The sequence below is a fragment of the Mustela erminea genome, chromosome 5 (assembly GCF_009829155.1).
Source record: "Mustela erminea isolate mMusErm1 chromosome 5, mMusErm1.Pri, whole genome shotgun sequence".
In the NCBI taxonomy this organism is placed as follows: domain Eukaryota; kingdom Metazoa; phylum Chordata; class Mammalia; order Carnivora; family Mustelidae; genus Mustela; species Mustela erminea.
In genome coordinates, this window is record NC_045618.1 from 54,189,248 (window position 1) to 54,209,440 (window position 20,193).

The window sequence follows — 20,193 nt, forward strand, 5'->3', positions numbered from 1 at the left end:
GAAAAGGGGGCTGACGTGAGAACACAATGAAGCAGGGAAGATCAGTACTCCTCTAGTCTGAAATCAGATTGTTTTTAATTATCTGAAGAACAATATGAACACAAAAGTTTCCTGCTGAACAAGGTAACTATGTCCTCCAAATCATAAAGAAAAAGTTGGCTTGTAAGAGACCTGAGGAACCTGGATTAGATGGGGCACCTGAGTGGGTCAGATGGTTAAGCCTCCACCTTCAGCTCAGGTCACGATCTCTGGGTCCTGGGATTGAGCCCCACATCAAGCCTTTCATTGGGCTCCCAGATCAGCAGGGAGTCTGCTTTTCCCACTGCCATTCTCCCTGCTTGTGTTCTCTATGTCTGTCTCCCTCTCTAATATAAATAAAATCTTCAAATTAAAAAAAAACCCCTGGATTAGAGATGACTATTTCCCAACTCACCAAAGGAATAAGAAAAAGAGCCATTATTGGTAAAAGAGGAGATTATCAATTGTAAGTGAGTAACTAGCACCTGGGATACATCAAGAGAAAGATTATAAGAAAGTATGTGGATAAATTGAACAAACAATGATAAACTGAAAACTTTAACAGAAAAAGTGAAGCTAAGAAAAGTAGCACATGTATGTGCAACTCCATATGAATCAACGTAAGTTTTCAATTAAGGTTTTATTTGTCTAAGTCTTCATTATTCAAAGGAAAGAGGAGCATTCTTAAAGGTTGTAGTAACATGTGAATCAGCTGCAGATGCACTAAAGAAGCCAGTTCTAAAATGCCAGATACAAGCTACATGATGATCACAATAAAAATCTTATATCATTTTTATGAAATCTTTCTAAAAATCACTAATGGTCTGAAAGCTCTTTTCAGTGCTGCCTTCATCTCTTTACTCCTGAATGTGTAGATGACTGGATTCAGAAAAGGAGTGGAAACAGCATCAGAAAAAGCAAGAAATTTGTCCAGTTGTGAATTGGGATGTGGCCATGTATAGATAAATATGGTTGGACCAAAGAAAAAAAGGACCACAGTGATGTGAGCTGACAGTGTGGAAAGAGCTTTGGACGAACTGCCTGAGGAATGTTTCCAAACAGTAAACAGAATGAAGATGTAGGAGATGAGGAGTATAGAGAAAGAACCAACACAGAGGAACCCACTGTTGACAGTGACCATGAACTGCAATCTGTAGGTATCTGTACAAGCCAGTCTGAGGAGACGAAGAAGGTCACAGTAAAAGCTGTCCAATATAGGACCACAGAAGGGTAAATTAACAATAAGTGCTAATTGGAACAGTTAGTGTATTATGCCAAGAGTCCAAGAAGCAACCAGAAACAAAATGCACATCCGTGGACTCATGATGGTCAAGTAGTGCAGAGGCTTACAAATGGCAGCATATCTGTCAAAGGCCATGGCAATGAGCAGCACCATCTCCACGCCACCAGTGACGTGGATGAAGAAGATCTGGGCAATGCAGCCTCCAAAGGAGATAACTTTGTGTTTTCTGAAAAGATCATAAATCATCTTGGGTGAGGAGGCAGAGCAGGCCCCCAAGTCAATGAAAGAGACTGGCCAGTAGGAAGTACATGGGTGAATGTAAATGAGGATCAATGGTCACAGAAAACACAATGAGGATGTTTCCAGTCATGCTTGCCACATAGAGCACAGAAAAGAACACCAGGAGAAGAATCTGGATCTCCCATGAATGAGTCAGTCCCAGAAACACAAACTCAGACACAACCGAGTGATTCCCTCCATCCACGAACCCAGCCAACTCAGCTGCCACTGAAATGAGGAAAACTAACAATATGAGAAAGAAATTATGATTTTCAAGAATGAGAGTGGTACTAATGATTTATGTTGCATTACAAATGAGAACTACCTGGTAATCCAGTTCTTCAGACTTCATAAGTAATGATGATAATGACAATGACATAAGCACAACTCAGGAGATCATATTATAACTGAAACTATCAGGAAAATCTCTCATTGCCTAAAATTAATAGGAGAATTTGGCAAGAAGAAAAGCTTCACAGGTGCCTGTAACAAGAAACAGAATATACAGCAAGAAGGTGTATTTGCTCACAAAAGAAAAGGAGACAGCAAGTAAATATAAAATTTAATTACCCACAAAGGAAAATTATACAGTTATACAAATTATATCTGACCTTAATTTCCCATATCAAAATATTTCATCTCCCTTTTATGATCATTTTCAGGGGCACCTGGGTGGCTCAGTGGGTTAAGCCTCTGCCTTTGGCACAGGTCATGATCTCAGTCCCAGGATCAAGCCCCGCATCAGGCTCTCTGCTCAGTGGGGAGAATGCTTCCCCCTCTCTCTGCCTGCCTCTCTGCCTACTTGTGATCTCTGTCTGTCAAATAAATAAATAAAATCTTTAAAAAAAAAAGAAACTATGATCATTTTCAATTTCTTCTCTCTGTACAATTTACAGTCAGAGTAAGTAAGATTGTGGAGAAACTGATTAATCAATGGATCACCATTTAGGAATGAAAGTTTTCTGAAACATGAGATAGGAATGAATTAAGGAGAAACACACTGTAGAACAGGATGCAGACTGAGATTAGGGACAATGAAACTGGGGAATAAGAAAATATCAAAATCAGTCAAGAGTAGTAAAAGGGGAGAAATGGGCTAAAAGATAGAATTTCATTATTTTTCATCACATCAGATCAGGTTCACTCCTTTTCTGAATCTTTTCATATTTTTTTATTGTGGTATAAAACCATGTAACTTTAAATATTGTGACATAAATCCTGAATAAGTGTATAGTTCAGTATTAAGTGTATTCATCTGTGGTAGAAAAGATGCCTAGAATCTCTTCATCTTCTAAATCTGAAACTCAACACCCATTAAACAACTCTCCTCAGCTCCTGGTAACCACCATTCTACTTTCTGTTTTTATGAATTTGACTACTTTAGGTACCTCACAGAAGTGGAATCACACAGTATTTATTTTTGACTGTCTCATTTCACTTAGCATAATATCTGCAGATTCATCAACTACATCTTCCCATTTTTTAAAAGTACTATCAAGGGGCGCCTGGGTGGCTCAGTGGGTTAAGCCTCTGTTCTTGGCTGAGGGCATGGTCTCAGAGTCCTAGGATGGAGATCCAAATTGGGCTCTCTGCTCAGCAGGGAGGCTGTTCCTCCTCTCTCTCTGTCTGCCTCTCTCCTACTTGTGAACTCTCTCTCTCTCTGTCAAATAAATAAATAAAATCTTTTTAAAAAAAAAGTACTATCAAAATCATACAAATATCTCTACTGGCCATTCAATAAAGTTCCCTCTGGAACCTACACCTGGCCCTGTAAGACTTTTATCTAGACCTAAGACATGTATAAATATTTTGGATTTCATGCTAGTTTCTTCTAAAGCAGAGGCTTATATCACCACAAGGAATGTGAAATACACCTGGAAATAGCTTCTATTTGTCCACACATACAAAGTGCTTATAGCCAGCACTTGGAAATACTGAACTATTACGTTTTTCTTCACCAGTGATTCAGCCACCCACTCCCTTTTTCTGCTTAGTATCTCCATCCTTCTAAAGTGTTCAGTACTTTATTGTAACCTATTCTGATATTTGATAAGATTATGCTCAATGTGTCTGAAATCCATGCAGGTATGTGATTATCTCCAAGATCATTTGTAGTTTTCAGCTTTAGCCCATTTTGAAATGAAAAGAATGTCAAACTTCAGTAACGTAAGAGGGCACCAGAGGTATCACCTTGGTTTGCTCACATGCACCTAAAACAGATACTAAAGGCTTGGCAGCTGGGGCACCTAGCATATAACTCTTGATCTCAGGGTTGTAAGTTAAAGTCCCACAGTGGGTGTAGAGATTACTTAAAACCTTAAAAAAAAAAAAAAAAGAATGAAAGAAAAAGAAAAAGCAGGGGTGGGGGGTTGGTGTCTGTTAAGTTTGGGCTATGTTTTGTATTTGAGAGGAGAAGGGATGAAAGTGGTGAAGATTCCATTGCTCTGTGTCCAAATACCCACCATAATGAATTCCCCAAGTAAGAATTCAAGGTAAGCCCTGAAAATAGCTGCTGAAATTTTATTCCTTTAGCAGGTGCTGGCATGTAATACAGGCTTACTGACATTCTTTTCCTTTTGCAGACACAGCTCCAGGAATTTGAGGAATCTTCTCAAAAAAAAAAAAAAAAATACAGTTGATACTTTCATCTATCCTAAAACATCCCTCTGCCCCAACACTTAAAAAAGCACTCACCGATCTAACCCCAATTCTAGCTCGCCAATACAAAGCTGAGTCTCTCTACACGTAACTGAATCAAATGATTTTGCTGTCACCTCCCGAGTCTACCGTCTATAGTCTCAAGATACACACTTACTATAGCCTGAAGCTCTTCAGCCAAAAATCTCTGAGCCTGGGCTGGAGAAAAAGAAACCACCTATGTTGCCACTGTGTGAGGGACAGATGACCGGTGGAATAAATATGCGTGGGTGACTTGACAGACACACTGGGCTGATGGCCAGAAATACTCAGCAAGTTAGGATGAAATATGGCAACTCTATGTGCAAAGCACACTCACCTGGTGAAATCATACCAATATTTCTATCTAAGGGACAGCCTATCCCAGACTGACCATTATTCAGATGAAAAACCCGAGATTCAAAAATGTAAACTGAATTGCTTATAGTCACACAAGTTCCAGAACTGGGGACCAGAAGAATCCAGGTCTCTGGATTCTTGATCCAGAAACTACTGTTCCTATAGAATATAACCTAAGAAAGAAGACTAAAAAATAAAAATTAAAAATGTGATTTTCTGAGTAAAAACTGACACCAAATGCCAGCATTTACACAAACCACCTATTATTTGCACTATTTTGCATGACAATAACTACATATTACAACAAAGTGACCAATTAAATGTTATAAGTAAATGGTATATAGAAATGAGATCTTTTGAAAGACAAATACCATATGATGTCATTCATATGTGGAATTTAAGAAACACAGCACATGAACATTGGGGAAAAGGAAAAAAAGAGAGAGAGGGGAAGGAAAACCATAAGAGGCTCCTAACTATAGAGAACAAACTCAGGGTTGCTGGGGGGGGGGGGGGGAATGGCCTAAATGAGTGATAGGCATTAAAGAGGGCACTTGTGATGAGCACTGGGTGTTCTATGTAAATAATGAATCACTAAATTCTATACCTGAAACTGATACTGCACAATGTGTTAACTAACTAGAATTTAAATAAAAATTTGAAATAAACAAACAAAAAAAAGAAATGACATCATTTATTGCTGCCACACTTTGAGTGCTCACTCTACTCATTTCAGTGCTCATTTGGAAGAACACAACAGTCGTACAATATTTGAAAAAATGTTTATCACACCACACCATCATTTCTGCCTCTTTATAGCTTGCTGTCCTCAAAAGTCAAATAAATGTTCTCATTTATTTTAATAAAGCTTTCCCTTGAAGTTTCAGTACATTATGGTCAGGGTTTTTTTTTGTTGTTTTATTTTTTTTTCTCACTTCTATAAGTCACCAACTCAATAAACCCACTGGAAAGACATAAACTGCACACATAAAAACTACAAATAAGGTAGTATACAGTATATGCCATACAAACAGTAGAGAAAATTATTTGCTCAATGTGTGAGGGAAAAAAAAAAGAAATTCAGAGGAAGGACCAGCTTCATCCAGTAAGGTCAAGGATTTCAGGTAAAGGGTGGAATGTAATGTGTCCTATTTTTTTTTTAAGATTTTATTAATTATTTATTTGAGAGAGAGAGAGAGAAAGCAACAAAGGGAAGGGAAAGGATAAGCAGACACGTCACTGAGTGCAAGTATGACACAGGTCTTGATCCCAGAGACCCAAGATTATAGGCTGAGCCAAAATCAAAAGTCCAACATTTAATCACCTGAGCCACCCAGGTGTCCCATGATGTGTCCTCTTAAATATGACGGGAAACACCTTAATCTACAACTGTAGTCTTTTGCTATTAACTAATGTCTTAAAAGTTTTATTTGTATTGTCCAAAGTTCCTAAGTGTAAAAGTTAGTAAATATTTTGACTGAAATGTTGGTTAATAACCACTCCACACTCAGGAACCAGTGATTCTAACACTGTTTCTCTACCATCTTTGAAACAGATCCCACACACATAGAAGAATATTTCTTATCTCTTATATCAAAACTCATAATAACCATAACTAATAGTCTCTATTCAGAGGCACCCCAACTTTGCTTGCAGATGGAAGCAAACCTACACGTAACACTCAGTTTCATGAAGCTTGGCAATAATCTGAGAGGTAGAAACAGGGAAGAGAGGAAATAGAAAGTAATATGAAAAGAGAGAAAGACAGAAGGAAAGGAGAAATTAGAAAAGACACATACTGCAGGACCTGGGTGGCTCAGTCAGTTAAGCCTCTGACTCTCAATCTCAGCTCAGGTTTTAATCTCAGGGTCATGAGTTGGGCCCCACACTAGGTGTGGAGCCTACTTAAACACACACACACGCACACACACACACACACACTATGATAATGAAAGGAAAAGAGACCATACAAGGACAGAGGGGGTAAGTTCAGAAGAGTTCAGATAAAATTAAACAGGAAGATCCAATTCCCACCTCTGAATAAGTAAATGAATTTGAGAAGGCAAACTCCTTCAGTACATGCCCAGCAGGCTCAATTTCCTGTGACTATCACATATGGTAATGAATGGAAAGATTGCTTTTTATAATGCAATGCAAATGAAAATTACCCAATGGTTTTAAGTGTCACCCTAACTTGGAAGGCCACAAAAGAGCTGTATATAGCTTGGGCTCTGCAGTCTGTGTTATCTGTTTTCAAATCAGACTCCACTACAACGTGCTATATGAGCATGGGAAAGTTACCTAACCTCTCCAAGCCTCAGTTTCCTCATTTACAAAAGGAAATAACAACACCTCCCTTGCAGGACATGGTGGGAGCTAGGTGATACGATGATATAATGTAACATGTACCAATGCAGTACCTACCTCATTGTAAGGGTACCACACAGTAAATGGTACCTAATAACTAGTAAGGACCAACTAGCTGTGTGTCCTAGTTCTGAGTTCCAAGTCTTAAAAATTTTTGAATTTTGAATCCATTATTTTGAGACAATTAAGAAGAACTGGTTTTAGTTTAGGTTTTCTTGTCTATTCTGGTGTTTAATAGCTTGGAAGTCTTCATTAGGGATATTTCCTATAGAATAATTTTTTCGCTCCTAAGTGGAAACACTTCTCAGGGCTTGATTTGTGAGAAGTCTATGTCCTGACAAATAATAAGAAGGGTTGTGCCATTTTCACAACCTCCCTAGAGCCATAGTTATAAATAAACTCTCACAAAAACTATTCTGAAGCCTTTCTTGAGCACATCAGATAATACTGGTCATTTGCACCTGCATGGGGTTGGGGTGCTTCATGGGGTTCCCAAAGGTGTGTTCATCCAGATAAAAATTTACATAAACTTCTCTAAAAAGAGGAGGCAAACCCACAAATACCTCCCTTTCAGGAAATAATTTGCTCTCTAACTCCCTTTTCCAAGATCCATTTAGCACCTTTAGCTGTAACTGTTGCTAACTCTGTACAAATAGAAAATACAAGGAGAATTTACGTATGTCAACATATCAGTTATGGATGCAGATGACAACTCAGGCCACTGTAGTCCTAGTTCTGTTTATTACTATTCAACTGTGCCTTCTTATTTAATTATTTCACTAATTAAAATGTATTTACTTAGTATCTGTTTTTGTTAGATGCTTGGAAAGACAATGCCTACCTCACATCTTAAGTCACTATCCACAATCATAGTAAGATGAATGCCATAGACTTAGTAACACCTGAGTAAAGCAGGAGAAAGCCACGGATGTGGTAATCAGAAATATAAAGTGGAAAATGCAGGATTGAGCAGAACTTTTATAAATAGTAATATTATAATACATAAAGAGAGTCTAAAGAATCATTTCAAGCAGATATTGCAATATAGAAATCAGTTAAGTTCAAGATATTCTGAGATAATAGTGAAGAGTGCAGGATGCCCAGAGAATGGAAAATGTTTAAAGAACAGTAGAAAATAAGATGAGAAGGAAAGTTGAGATCAGTTTTATCTGACCTAAGGCTCTAACTTCAGACGGTGGAGTAATAAATACTGTTAATAAATAAAGGGGAATAAAGACTTAGAGCAAGAAATTAATGCATGAGACCAGTGCTGGAGGAAGATGATTCATTTGCCAGTGTGACAGAAAGGCTGGAAGGAAAGATTAAGCAAGAAAGAAGCCCAATTAAGAGACTGCTCTAATAGAATGGAGCTGACCTGAGAAAACCTTCATGACATTACCAAAATCATCTCTACCCCTAGATTGGAGAAACCTTTGTTCTCTGATTTTCTTACCATTCTTTTCCCCCCCATCTACCTGTTTTGTGAAGGGAACTAAGAGATCAGCATCACTAAAGATTTAGATTTGGTCCCCCAACCAGATCCTATTGAGGATCATTACAGACATACACAAAGAGCTTTATAAAAACAATGTCACAGTAAGAGTGAAAGTTAATTACAGCCCCAGAGGGAAGTGACCAAGTGATGCTGCTGAGATCTGGGACTGCCAGACTGTGATCACTTGACCTGGGGAATTATCACCTATGACCATTTTAGTTTTCCCAGTATAGCTAAGCAGAGAAGCTATTCATGAGAAGAAATAAGAGTTTGTAGTTTTCTGAGAAAGAGACTCTTTGCCATTTTCTAGGACAATTTGGAGTCTTTATTTTATTGTAACTGAATATGCATTCCACAGAAAAATATAAAGTGGACTTTTGCATTTTTAATCATTTTATGATCATTTCAATAGTACATATTCCATCTTAGAAATGCAAAAATACAGAAAAGTATTTTTAAAGTCTTGCCAGAATATTTTGAGTTTGTTTTTAAAAGAAAGAATATTTTCAAATGTGAAAATAAAGTGCTTTTGGAAATCAATCTTTTGCATATTGTTTTATTGAATCCATAGAACAGCATAGCAGAGTAAGCACTATTCAATTTATGTATTAAACTAGATTATATATCTAATAAATCTTAGTTTCATCTTTGAACTCAAAACTACACAATTCATTCTTGTTCTTCTCTTCAGCATTCTTCTTTGACACAAATTTTGTCAAAGTACAAGATAAAGATACAATGTTACCCACCTATTTTATAAGGCAAAATCAAAGTACCAGGCAAGAACACCACCACAACAAAGAAAATTAGCAGCCACATCACTTTTGAAAATAGATATAAAATTCTAGCTTAAAAAAGAAGTATGTCCTCTTGTCTTCCCTCTATAACAAAGTGACAAGGCTCTCACCAAACCTCATTCATTATAACCCTTCCTTCTTGTGCACTCAAGAACCACTCCAGCTTTCCCCCCTCTCTCTTCTACATTATCTGTACTTTCTTCTCTATTGTACGATTCCACTCAGCTTTCACCATTTATTATATCTCCTATCTTACTAAAATTTCTTGATCCAACTTTCCCTTCTGGCTACTGCTCCATTACTCTAAATACCTTTGCAACAAAATTCCTCAAAAGAGTTGCCTCTACTCTCTTGGTCCAATTCCTCTCCTCTATTTTCTTTCAAATTCACTCCAAACAAAATTTTCCTGCACAACCTCCACTAAATTCTTTCAATTCTCTCATGACCTCTGTATCAAAATATAATGATCAAGTCTCAGTCCTCATCTTTTAACCATCATCTACTCCAATCTTCATACATTTTCTTCATTTGGCTTCTCAGGTACCATACAATCCTGGTTTTCCTACTAAGTCACTGGTGGCTCTTCCTTAGTCTCCATTAATTGTTATTTATTCTCTGATCTCCTGATTTTTTAAGAATACCAGGACTCATGCCTTTTCTATCTATATTCATGCTCCAGGTTTTCTCATCTAGTACCTTGCCTTTAAATAACATCTGTGTATCAGCTAATATCTTCAATGGGGAAAACCAGAGAGGTTTTCCTCCACAGTCAGGAATAAGACAGGAGTGTCCACTCTCACCATTACTATTTAACAAAATACTGGAAGTCTTAGCATCAGCCATCAGACAACAAAAATAAATAAAAGGCATCCAACTTGCAAGGAAGAAATCAAACTTCAACTATTTGCAAATAACATCATACTCTACATAGAAAACCCAAAAGACTGTACAAAAAAAAAAAATTCTAGAACTAATACATGAATTTAGCAAAGTTGCAGGATACAAAATCAATGTGCAGAAATCAGTTGCATTTCTATACAGCAATAGCAAAGCAGCAGGAAAAGAGATCAAGGAATCCATCCCATTTACAATTACACCAAAAACAATAACATACCTAGGAGAAAACCAGATCAAAGTTTCTGTACTCTGAAGACTATGGAATGCTTACAAAAGAATATGAAAAGGATACAAAGAAATGGCAAAATATTCCATGCTCATGGATTGGAAGAAAAAGCATTGTTAAAATGCCTATACTAGGGGCGCCTGGGTGGCTCAGTGGGTTAAAGCCTCTGCCTTCAGCTCAGGTCATGATCTCAGAGTCCTGGGATTGAGCCCCACATCCGGCTCTCTGCTCAGCTGGGAGCCTGCTTCCTCCTCTCTCTCTCTACCTGCCTCTCTGCCTACTTGTGATCTCTGTCTGTCAAATAAATAAATAAATAAAATCTTTTTAAAAACCTTTTTTAAATGTCTATACTATCCAAAGCAATCTGCATATTTAATGCAGTCCCTATCAAAATAGAGGCAGCTTTTTTTTCCACAAAGTTTTCACTGAACTAGGACAAACAATCCTAAAATTTGTATGGAACCAGACACAAAGACCCTGAATAGTCAAAGCAATCCTGAAAAAGAATAGCAATGATGGAGGCATCACAATTCCAGACTTCAATCCATATTACAAAGCTTGACTGTATTACAAAGATGACTACAAAGCACTCATCAAGAAAGTAAGGTAATGGCACAAAAACAGGCACATAGATCAGTGGAAAGAATAGAAAACCGAGAAATGGACCCACAGCAATATGGTCAATTAATCTTTGACAAAGCAGGAAAGGATATTCAATGGAAAAAAGACAGTCTCTTCAACAAATGGTGTTAGGAAAACTGGACAGCAACATGCAGAAGAACGAAACTGGACCACTTTCTTATATTACACACAAAAATAAATTCAAAATGAATGAAAGATCTAAATGTGAGACAGGAATCCATCAAAATCCTTGAGGAAACACAGGCAGCAACCTCTTTGACCTCAGCCACAGCAACTTCTTACTAGACATGACACCAGAGACAAGGGAAACAAAAGCAAAAATGAACTATTGAGACTTCATCAGGATAAAAAACTTCTGCACAATGAAACAATCATTAAGAAAACTACAAGGCAATCTAAAGAATGGGAGAAGATATTTGCAAATGACATATCAGATAAAAGGTTAGTATCCAAAATCTATAAAGAACTTATCAAACTAAATACCCCAAAACCAAATAATCCAGTTATGAAATGGGCAGAGGACATGAATAGACATTTTTCCAAAGACATACAGATGGCTAAAAGGCATATGAAAAGATGCTCAACATCACTCATCATCAGGGGTATACGAATCAAAATCATGATGAGATACCCCCTTACACCTACTAGAATAGCTAAAATTAAGAACCCAGGAAACAACAGGTGTTGATGAGAATGTGGAGAAAGAGGAACCCATTTGCACTATTGGTGGGAATGCAAACTGGTGCAGCCACTCAGGAAAACAGTATGGAGTTTCCTTAAAAAATTGAAAATAGAAATACCCTATGACCCAGCAACTGCATTACTAGGTATTTACCCAAAGTGTACAAAAATACAGATTCAAACCATAACCAAAAATACAGATTCAAAGGGGTACATGCCCCCCAATATAGCATTATCAACCAAACTATGGGGAAAGCCCAAATGTCCATCGACTGGTGAATGGAAAAAGAAAAAGTGATATAGGGGTGCCTACATGGCTCAGTTTGTTAAGCATCTGCCTTCAGCTCAGGTCATGATTCCAGGGTCCTCGGATTGAATCCTGTGTCTGGCTCCCTGCTCAGTGAAGAGTCTCCTTCTCCCTCTGCACCCCGCCCTCTCACATTCTCTCTCACTCTCTCTCAAATAAACAAAATCTTTAAAAAACAAAAAAAAGTGACATAACACAAACACACACACACACAATGGAATGTTACTCAGCCATCAACAACAATGAGATCTTGTCATTTACAACAACATGGCTGGAGCTAGACTGTATGATGCTAAGTGAAATTAATTAGTTCAGAAAGAGATATACCATATGATTTCATTCATATGTGGAATTAAAAAAAAAAACAGAGGAACACATGGGAAGGAAAATGGAAAAAAGAGAGGGAAGCAAACTATAAGAGACTCAACGATAGAAAACAAACTGAAGGTTGATGGAAGGAGGTGGGTGGTGTGGGATGGATAAATGGGTGATAGGTATTAAGGAGGGCACTTATTATGATGAGCACTGGGTGTTTTATGGAAGTGATGAACCATTAAATTTAAATAATTAATTAAAATTAAAGCTACCAAATTAATCACATAAATAAATAAATAAATAAATAAATGGCATCTGTGTATCAATGTCTTGCTAATACTTCTAATCTGTATATCAGGCACGCTTATCCAGATACCTACTTTACATTTCCACTTGGATATTTAAAAAGCATCTTCAATGAAACATGCACACAACTGAATTCCTACTTTAACCTCCTCCTTCATCTTAAGTGATGACAAATCCATCTCTCCAACTGCTTATGTCAAAAACTTGGGAATCATTTCTCTAAAATTCAATATCCATTAAATGGCAAATTTTGTTAGCTAACCCTTCAAAATCTCATCATTTCTTACTATTTGCATTGTTACCCAAACCACAAGTTCCCTTAAATCTTTCCTTAATCTGCAACACAGTAGTAATTTACCACTACCTGGACCATTGTACCACTTTTCCTAGACTATTCTTAGCAAGACACCAGACATAAAGTTAATTTTACTTTTCCTTTTTTCTTTTTCAATTTATTTTAAAAAATTCAATTTCCAATGCAGGGCTTGAACTCAAAACCCTGAGATCAAGACCTGAGATCAAGAATCAGATCCTCAATGGACTGAGCCACCTGGATGCCCCAAAGTTAATTTTAAATGTAAATGATACCATGTCACCTCCCTGCTCAGAATCCTCCAATGAACCCCCTTTCCCAAAGTAAAAGGCAAATATGTTACAATGATTTACAGAATCTTGTATGATTTGGTCTCACTTTACCTCCATGAATAGTCTCCTACTATTTTCCCTCTTATACTGACAAATTCACATACCTTCTTGCTGTTTCTTGAATACAACCAAGCACATTACACCTTCGTACTGACTATCCTCTTGGCCAGGGATGCCCTTCTCCCTGATATTTAATTAATAATCCACATATATAAGTCAGTGGATTATTATATATATAATATTTATATTATATATTTCATATATTATATATAAAATATATATAATAAAAATATATAATAAAATAATATATAGTATATCATATATAATATTAGTATATTAATATAGGATATAAATATATTGGTACATATTATTATACATAAAATATATAATATATAATTATAATAAATCTGTAAAATATATTATATTATATTAATATTAGATATTATAGTTATATTAATTTATAATATATAATATTATATATATCCACTATATATATTAATCCACTGACATATATATATTTTTATATATATATATTTATATATATAAAATCCACTTCCCAAGGATGCCTACACCCTGACTACCCTATTCAGAAGTGCAAGCCACTCCCCAAAAACCCTGGAGTTTCAGATTCACCTTAACCTCTTCTATTATACTGGTAGTGCACTTATTTCTATTGAACTTACTATAAAACTTGTTTATTTGGCTTATTATTTATTGTCTGGATAGCTGCACAATGTTAGGAATTTTATATACACATGTAAAATATATATATAATATATAATATTTTATATATATGTATGTATATATATATATATATATATATGTTAAATACCTATATTTTTTAACTGAGCTATCCCAAAAGCCTACAATAATGGCTGGCACTCAGTAGACACCTTGTATTTGCTGCATAAATGAAAAATTGAAAAGGGGAGCAGAAGGAAAAGGTAAGAGAGAGGATGAGAATCACTCCTGGGTTTCTTGTTTTCGTGTCTGGATAAATAACAGTAGAAGAAGACACAGTTTTAAGTGATGATCAAAAGGCTCATTTTGCATTTATTCAGTCAAAGGATGTATGAAAGACACCAGAAGATATGTTACATATGAATCTGGGATCTCAGAAGAGACAAGGACTATGTTTCATATAATAGTGTGATATAAAATGATTAAAGATCAGAAGAGAAATGATTATTCACCAAATGGTATGAAGAAAATTAAAAAGCAAATTTGAGAAATGTAGATTTCTCCTCTTCTATTATTTCCACTAAAAATAATTTTTAGGTGGATAAAATATTTTAGAAACACATGTTCAGGGGCACCTGGACGGCTCAGTCATTAAGCATTTGCCTTCAGCTCAGGTCATGATCCCAGGGTCCTGGAATCGAGCCCCACGTTGGGCTCCCTGCTTGGTGGGAAACCTGCTTCTCCCTCTTCCACTCCCCTTGCTTGTGTTCACTCTCTTGCTGTGTCTCTTGTCAAATAAATAAATAAAATCTTAAAAAAAAAAATGTTCATGGATATTCTTTAGGCATTAGAATGGAAAAGGACTAAGAATAAAACTTAGTCATAATAAAGAATAAAACTATAAAGCCACATTTTAAAACTCCATGAAGTTAGTGTCACGGAAATCATTACTTTCATGTTGCAGAATATTATAGGTAAAATTAAAAAGAAAACAACAAATTGGGGGAAATATTTTGAACACAAATATGATAATAAAGGAGTTAATAACCAGGTGGTGGGTATTGGAGAGGGCACGGATTGCATGGAGCACTGGGTGTGGTGCAAAAATAATGTATACTGTTATGCTGAAAATAAATAAAAAATAAATTTTAAAAAAAAGAGAAAAAATAATGAATACTGTTATGCTGAAAAAATTAAAAATTAAAAAACAACAAAAATAAATAAATAAATAAATAATAAAAAAATAAAGGAGCTAATGTCCTCAACATATATGTGTAACTGGTAAATCAATATGACAGAACTAATATTCTATATATGAAGATGGGGAGGAAGAACACCTCAGCAAACGTTCTACTTCAAATAAGAAAAAATGTGAGACTATTCTTTGCCTGCCCTAAATCACTTTTTCCCTTTCACTGATGGTTGTTCCCCATCTCCTCCATTTGGGAAATGTTCCTCCTCAAATTCATGTAGCTCTTTGGAGGCTCTCAGCCAGAGAATATGTTGGCCCCTACACACTGGGGTGGGCATGTGATCCAGACCCAGCCCATGGAAGACCCGTCACAGTTAGGATCAATCCAAACAATGCCAGCTAAGATCCTTTCACTGAGTTTTAATATGGAGCTGAGAAAGAAAACTGTTCCCTTTTCTATGAGGTTGCTCTGCTGGAATGACTTAAACTTGGGAGTTGTTTGCAGCCTCTCCTCTCTCCCAACACCATACAGAAATCTATGTGTGAAACAAGAAAATGAGATTAAGGTACAGAGACAGCATTAAAAGAAAGAGGGAAGAGAGAAAGAAAGAGAGCAGCAAGAGAAAGGGAGTGAATAAGAGAGAAAATCTGAGAGTGTAAAATTGAGTGAATCCCTGGAGTCCATGAGGCTGATGCCACTCTTGGACACACCAATAACCTGAGTCAATAAATTCCTTTTTTTTTAATTATTTTTATTAAATATAATGTATTATTTGCCCCAAAGGTACAGGTCTGTGTATCATCAGGCTTACACATTTCACAGCACTCACCATAGCACATACCTTCCCCAATGCCCATAATCCAACCACCTTCTCCCCACCTACCTCCCCCCAGCAACCCTCAGTTTGTTTTGTGAGATTAAGAGTCTCTTATGGTTTGTCTCCCTCCCGATTCTATCTTGTTTCATTTTTTCCTTCCCTACCCCTCACAACCCCCCAGCCTACCTCTCAATTCCTTTTTTATCAAATTCATCAATTCCTTTTTTTTTTAATTTTTTATTTTTTATAAACATATGTTTTTATCCCCAGGGGTACAGGTCTGTGAATCACCAGGTTTACACACTTCTGGAGTGCCTTGGTGGCTCAGTTGGTTTAGTGCCCGCCTTTGGCTCAGGTCATTATCTCAGTGTCCTGGGATCAAGCCCTAATTTGGGTTCCCCACTCAGCAGGGGGTCTGCTTCTCCCTCTGCCCCTCCTTCCACTCATGTGTGCAAGCTCTCTCTCTCTCTCTCTCTCTCCCACTCAAATAAATAAAATCTTTAAAAATAAAATAAAATATCTTTTTTTATTAATGTGGTTTTAAAATTTGCTACCTTAAGCAGTTTTAGGTGTATGGTTCGAGTGTTAAGTGCTTTAATATTGTTGTAAAACATCTCTAGATTTTTTTCCTTTTGCAAGACTATCTATTTTTTTGTTGTTGTTCTTTTAAACTAGCTTTGACTGAATTCCTGACACATGTAATTCAAAGAGTTCAGGTAAATAACAATATTTGAAAAATTACAAGCATACATAAATTAAAGAAGTCTGGAAAAAGATTTTATCTTTTTTGTCTTTTAAACTGGCAAATATTTTTAATACATGGTCATATTCAGTACTTTGGGAGGGGTACTAAAGTGGATATACTTCTTAGCAGGTAAAAATCTTTGGGGAGAAATGATAATGTGAATAAAGAGTTTAAAAGATTATGATCCCCTATTAACTCCAAATATATCAACCTATGAATATAGGAAGAAATCTGAAATATAGACAATATATATGCAAGATTTTCAAGACAGAGTAAAAATTTAAAGATAATCTAATTGGCCAATGCTGGAGGAATAACAAATATGATACAGTCATGTAATGCAATACTAAATTATTAAATAAATAATATTATTACAAAATAATTTTAATTTGTACCCCAATATTTAATAATGTGAATAACTTCTCAGCATATAATATTCATCAAAAAGGATAAAAATGCAGAGACCATTAAATCCCTATTTTGTAAATATATGTTTCTATTTAGGCATAGAAAAACACTAGAAATAAGTATACCAAGATATTACTACTAATTATCTCTACATGGTGATTTTATGGATGATTGCTATTTTATCATCTCTAATTTACAAATAAATTTTTCTTTATTAGAAGAATTTTCTTTTATTAAAGAAAAATAATATTTTCTTAAATAAATAATAAAACATAGAGGAGTCCACATTAAAAGTAATGGAAAATAAAATATTCCTAGAACCAGAGATGTGTTTATCAGTATTCTTTTGATTGTAAATGACAGAACTGCACTTTAAATGGACTTAAGCAAGAGGGTTAATGTATAACATATAATGTAATGTAACATTTATTCACTCAGCTGGTAACCAAACTAATTGGAGGGCAAGAATGAGCTAAATGCTCAAGGCAGCTGGAACCAAGAAACTGATTACCAAGCTTCTGTCTCTAAAACTTACAATTCTCCCACATAACTTTTTTCAGTATCCCAGACTTGATTTTTGACAGCAGGAAATATGATTGCCAGAAGTTTCTATAAATACAGCTCCAAGAGGGATTTAGTTTGGTTTCATTCTATTCTCAAATCCAACATCCTGGGGAAAAGCTCAGATCTGGCCCCATCTTGGTTAGAGGCTCATAACTACACCCTTTAACGTGGCTAAGAGATGTGCATTATGACTGGTTCAGAAGCCCAACCTTTGATGAATAGTTGGGGTTAAAGAAGTAGGATTTACCTATTGTGTTCATAATCATACTACATGGTTACTGCAAGAAAAAGCTACATTTACAAGAGAAGGAGGTTGCTGATTTGAGCAAACAATAGACTAGATGTCCACTAAAAGTAGTTGTTTCTTCAGAGTAAAAAGAATAACCTTTAAAAGTCGATGATACAGAAAACCTTTCCACACTACGAAGTTGAAGAATGTATCTGCTAACAGATACAGACCTGAGAGAAAAGCAGAAAGACAAAAGACTAGGAGGGATAGGCCATTTTCTAAATCTATGTAATCATGTAAACAGTGAGGAATCTGGGAATCCCTGCTGGAGCTATTAAATGTTACTGAATCAATGAAAGAGAAAACTGAGTGGAATTTCCATTTTAAAAACACAGCTTCCAAATAAATTTTAGGGAAATTGAGCATAAGCGGTAGTTAGTAAACTGATAATATATGTATTGGTTTTCCAAGTGTCCAACAGAGGGCTCAAAAAATGAATGAATTATATAAGAGCAATGGAAATCAAAAAAAGAAGTATATAAATTAACAAGTGAGATATAATATGAGGTAAATAATAACCATTTATAAGACAATAGGAATATTGATAAACTGGTTAAGATGTATGGAGTATGTGTAAGAATATATAAGGTTAAGATTTATTTCCACTATATCTCTGAGAAGGAGCCTTGGTTCCTCTTTATTAAAATGGATAGGAACTGGAATTTCTAAATCTGTGTACATAAATCCTGCATTCTGAGAGAAGAGAATACAATCACATATATAAAGCCTCCAAAACTAAAATTTAGCTTGTAATGACTCAAATCATGTAAATGCAATGGGAATAGTATTGTGAAAACAGAAGAAAAAGGAAGAACCTGGCTATTTACAAATGAAAATAAGAATGAATCTTAAAGAACACAGGGGTTAGACAGCCTGAAACATAGTACAAACAAAAGTCAAAAGTTAAGTCTTGTGAGACCAGCCAGAAAGGTGGCTGGTCTCGTCTAAGGATCTTACATCATCAAAATCTGACATGATTAAATATTTGAATAATCCATCTAACTCCTCTTACTCTGATTCCCTACCCATTAATGTCCTTTTCATCACCTGACTTCTCAGAAATTTCCCTATAATGAAACAGTAAGTTAGGTTTTCATGACAGTTCAGACCACTTTACTAATTTTTAACAGCAAATTGATAGACTGCCATCTTGCTATACATATATTTGAATCAGTGTCAAAATATTTAGTGTCAATAGCAAGCATTCCCTTATATAACCCACTTGGACATTGACAAGATTCAATTTTGAATTCTAGACCATAGTAAATTCATCAAGGTCATGTCTCCTGAGAGACAAACAATTGGCCTACTCTGGAAGATACTTTTTATCACATCACATGCTTCCTCCAACCAGAGGCAGCAACACAATTTCTCAGTTAAGATTCTTAAAGAACGACACTAAATTCATATCTCTCAATAGTTACCCTGAATGTTAATGGGCTAAATGCCCCTGTCAAAAGACACAGGGTATCAGAATGGATAAAAAAACAAAACCCATTTATATGTTGCCTCCAAGAAACTCATTTTAAGCCCGAAGACACCTCCAGATTTAAAGTGAGGGGGTGGAAAAGAATTTACCATGCTAATGGACATCAGAAGAAAGCAGGAGTGGCAATCCTTATATCAGATCAATTAGATTTTAAGCCAAAGACTATAATAAGAGATGAGGAAGGACACTATATCATACTCAAAGGGTTGTCCAACAAGAAGATTTAACAATTTTAAATATCTATGCCCACAATGTGGGAGCAGCCAACTATATAAACCAATTAATAACAAAATCAAAGAAACACATCAACAATAATACAATAATAGTAGGGGACTTTAACACTCCCCTCACTGAAATGGACAGATCATCCAAGCAAAAGATCAGCAAGGAAATAAAGGCCTTAAACGACACACTGGACCAGATGGACATCACAGATATATTCAGAACATTTCATCCCAAAGCAACAGAATACACATTCTTCTCTAGTGCACATGGAACATTCTCCAGAATAGATCACATCCTCGGTCCTAAATCAGGACTCAACCGGTATCAAAAGATTGGGATCATTCCCTGCATATTTTCAGACCACAATGCTCTAAAGCTAGAACTCAACCACAAAAGGAAGTTTGGAAAGAACCCAAATACATGGAGACTAAACAGCATCCTTCTAAAGAATGAATGGGTCAACCGGGAAATTAAAGAAGAATTGAAAAAAATCATGGAAACAAATGATAATGAAAATACAACGGTTCA

General features: G+C 35.9%; 1 protein-coding gene across 1 annotated transcript; it reads right to left on the reverse strand.

Annotated features, from left to right (window-relative positions):
- Positions 1 to 811: 811 nt before the first annotated feature.
- Positions 812 to 12,982, reverse strand: LOC116590142 (olfactory receptor 4F3/4F16/4F29-like). The gene is given in 4 exon segments (XM_032341792.1): positions 812 to 1,550; positions 1,552 to 1,783; positions 4,557 to 4,749; positions 12,974 to 12,982. Coding segments are annotated over 4 exon segments (1,173 nt in total).
- Positions 12,983 to 20,193: the final 7,211 nt, after the last annotated feature.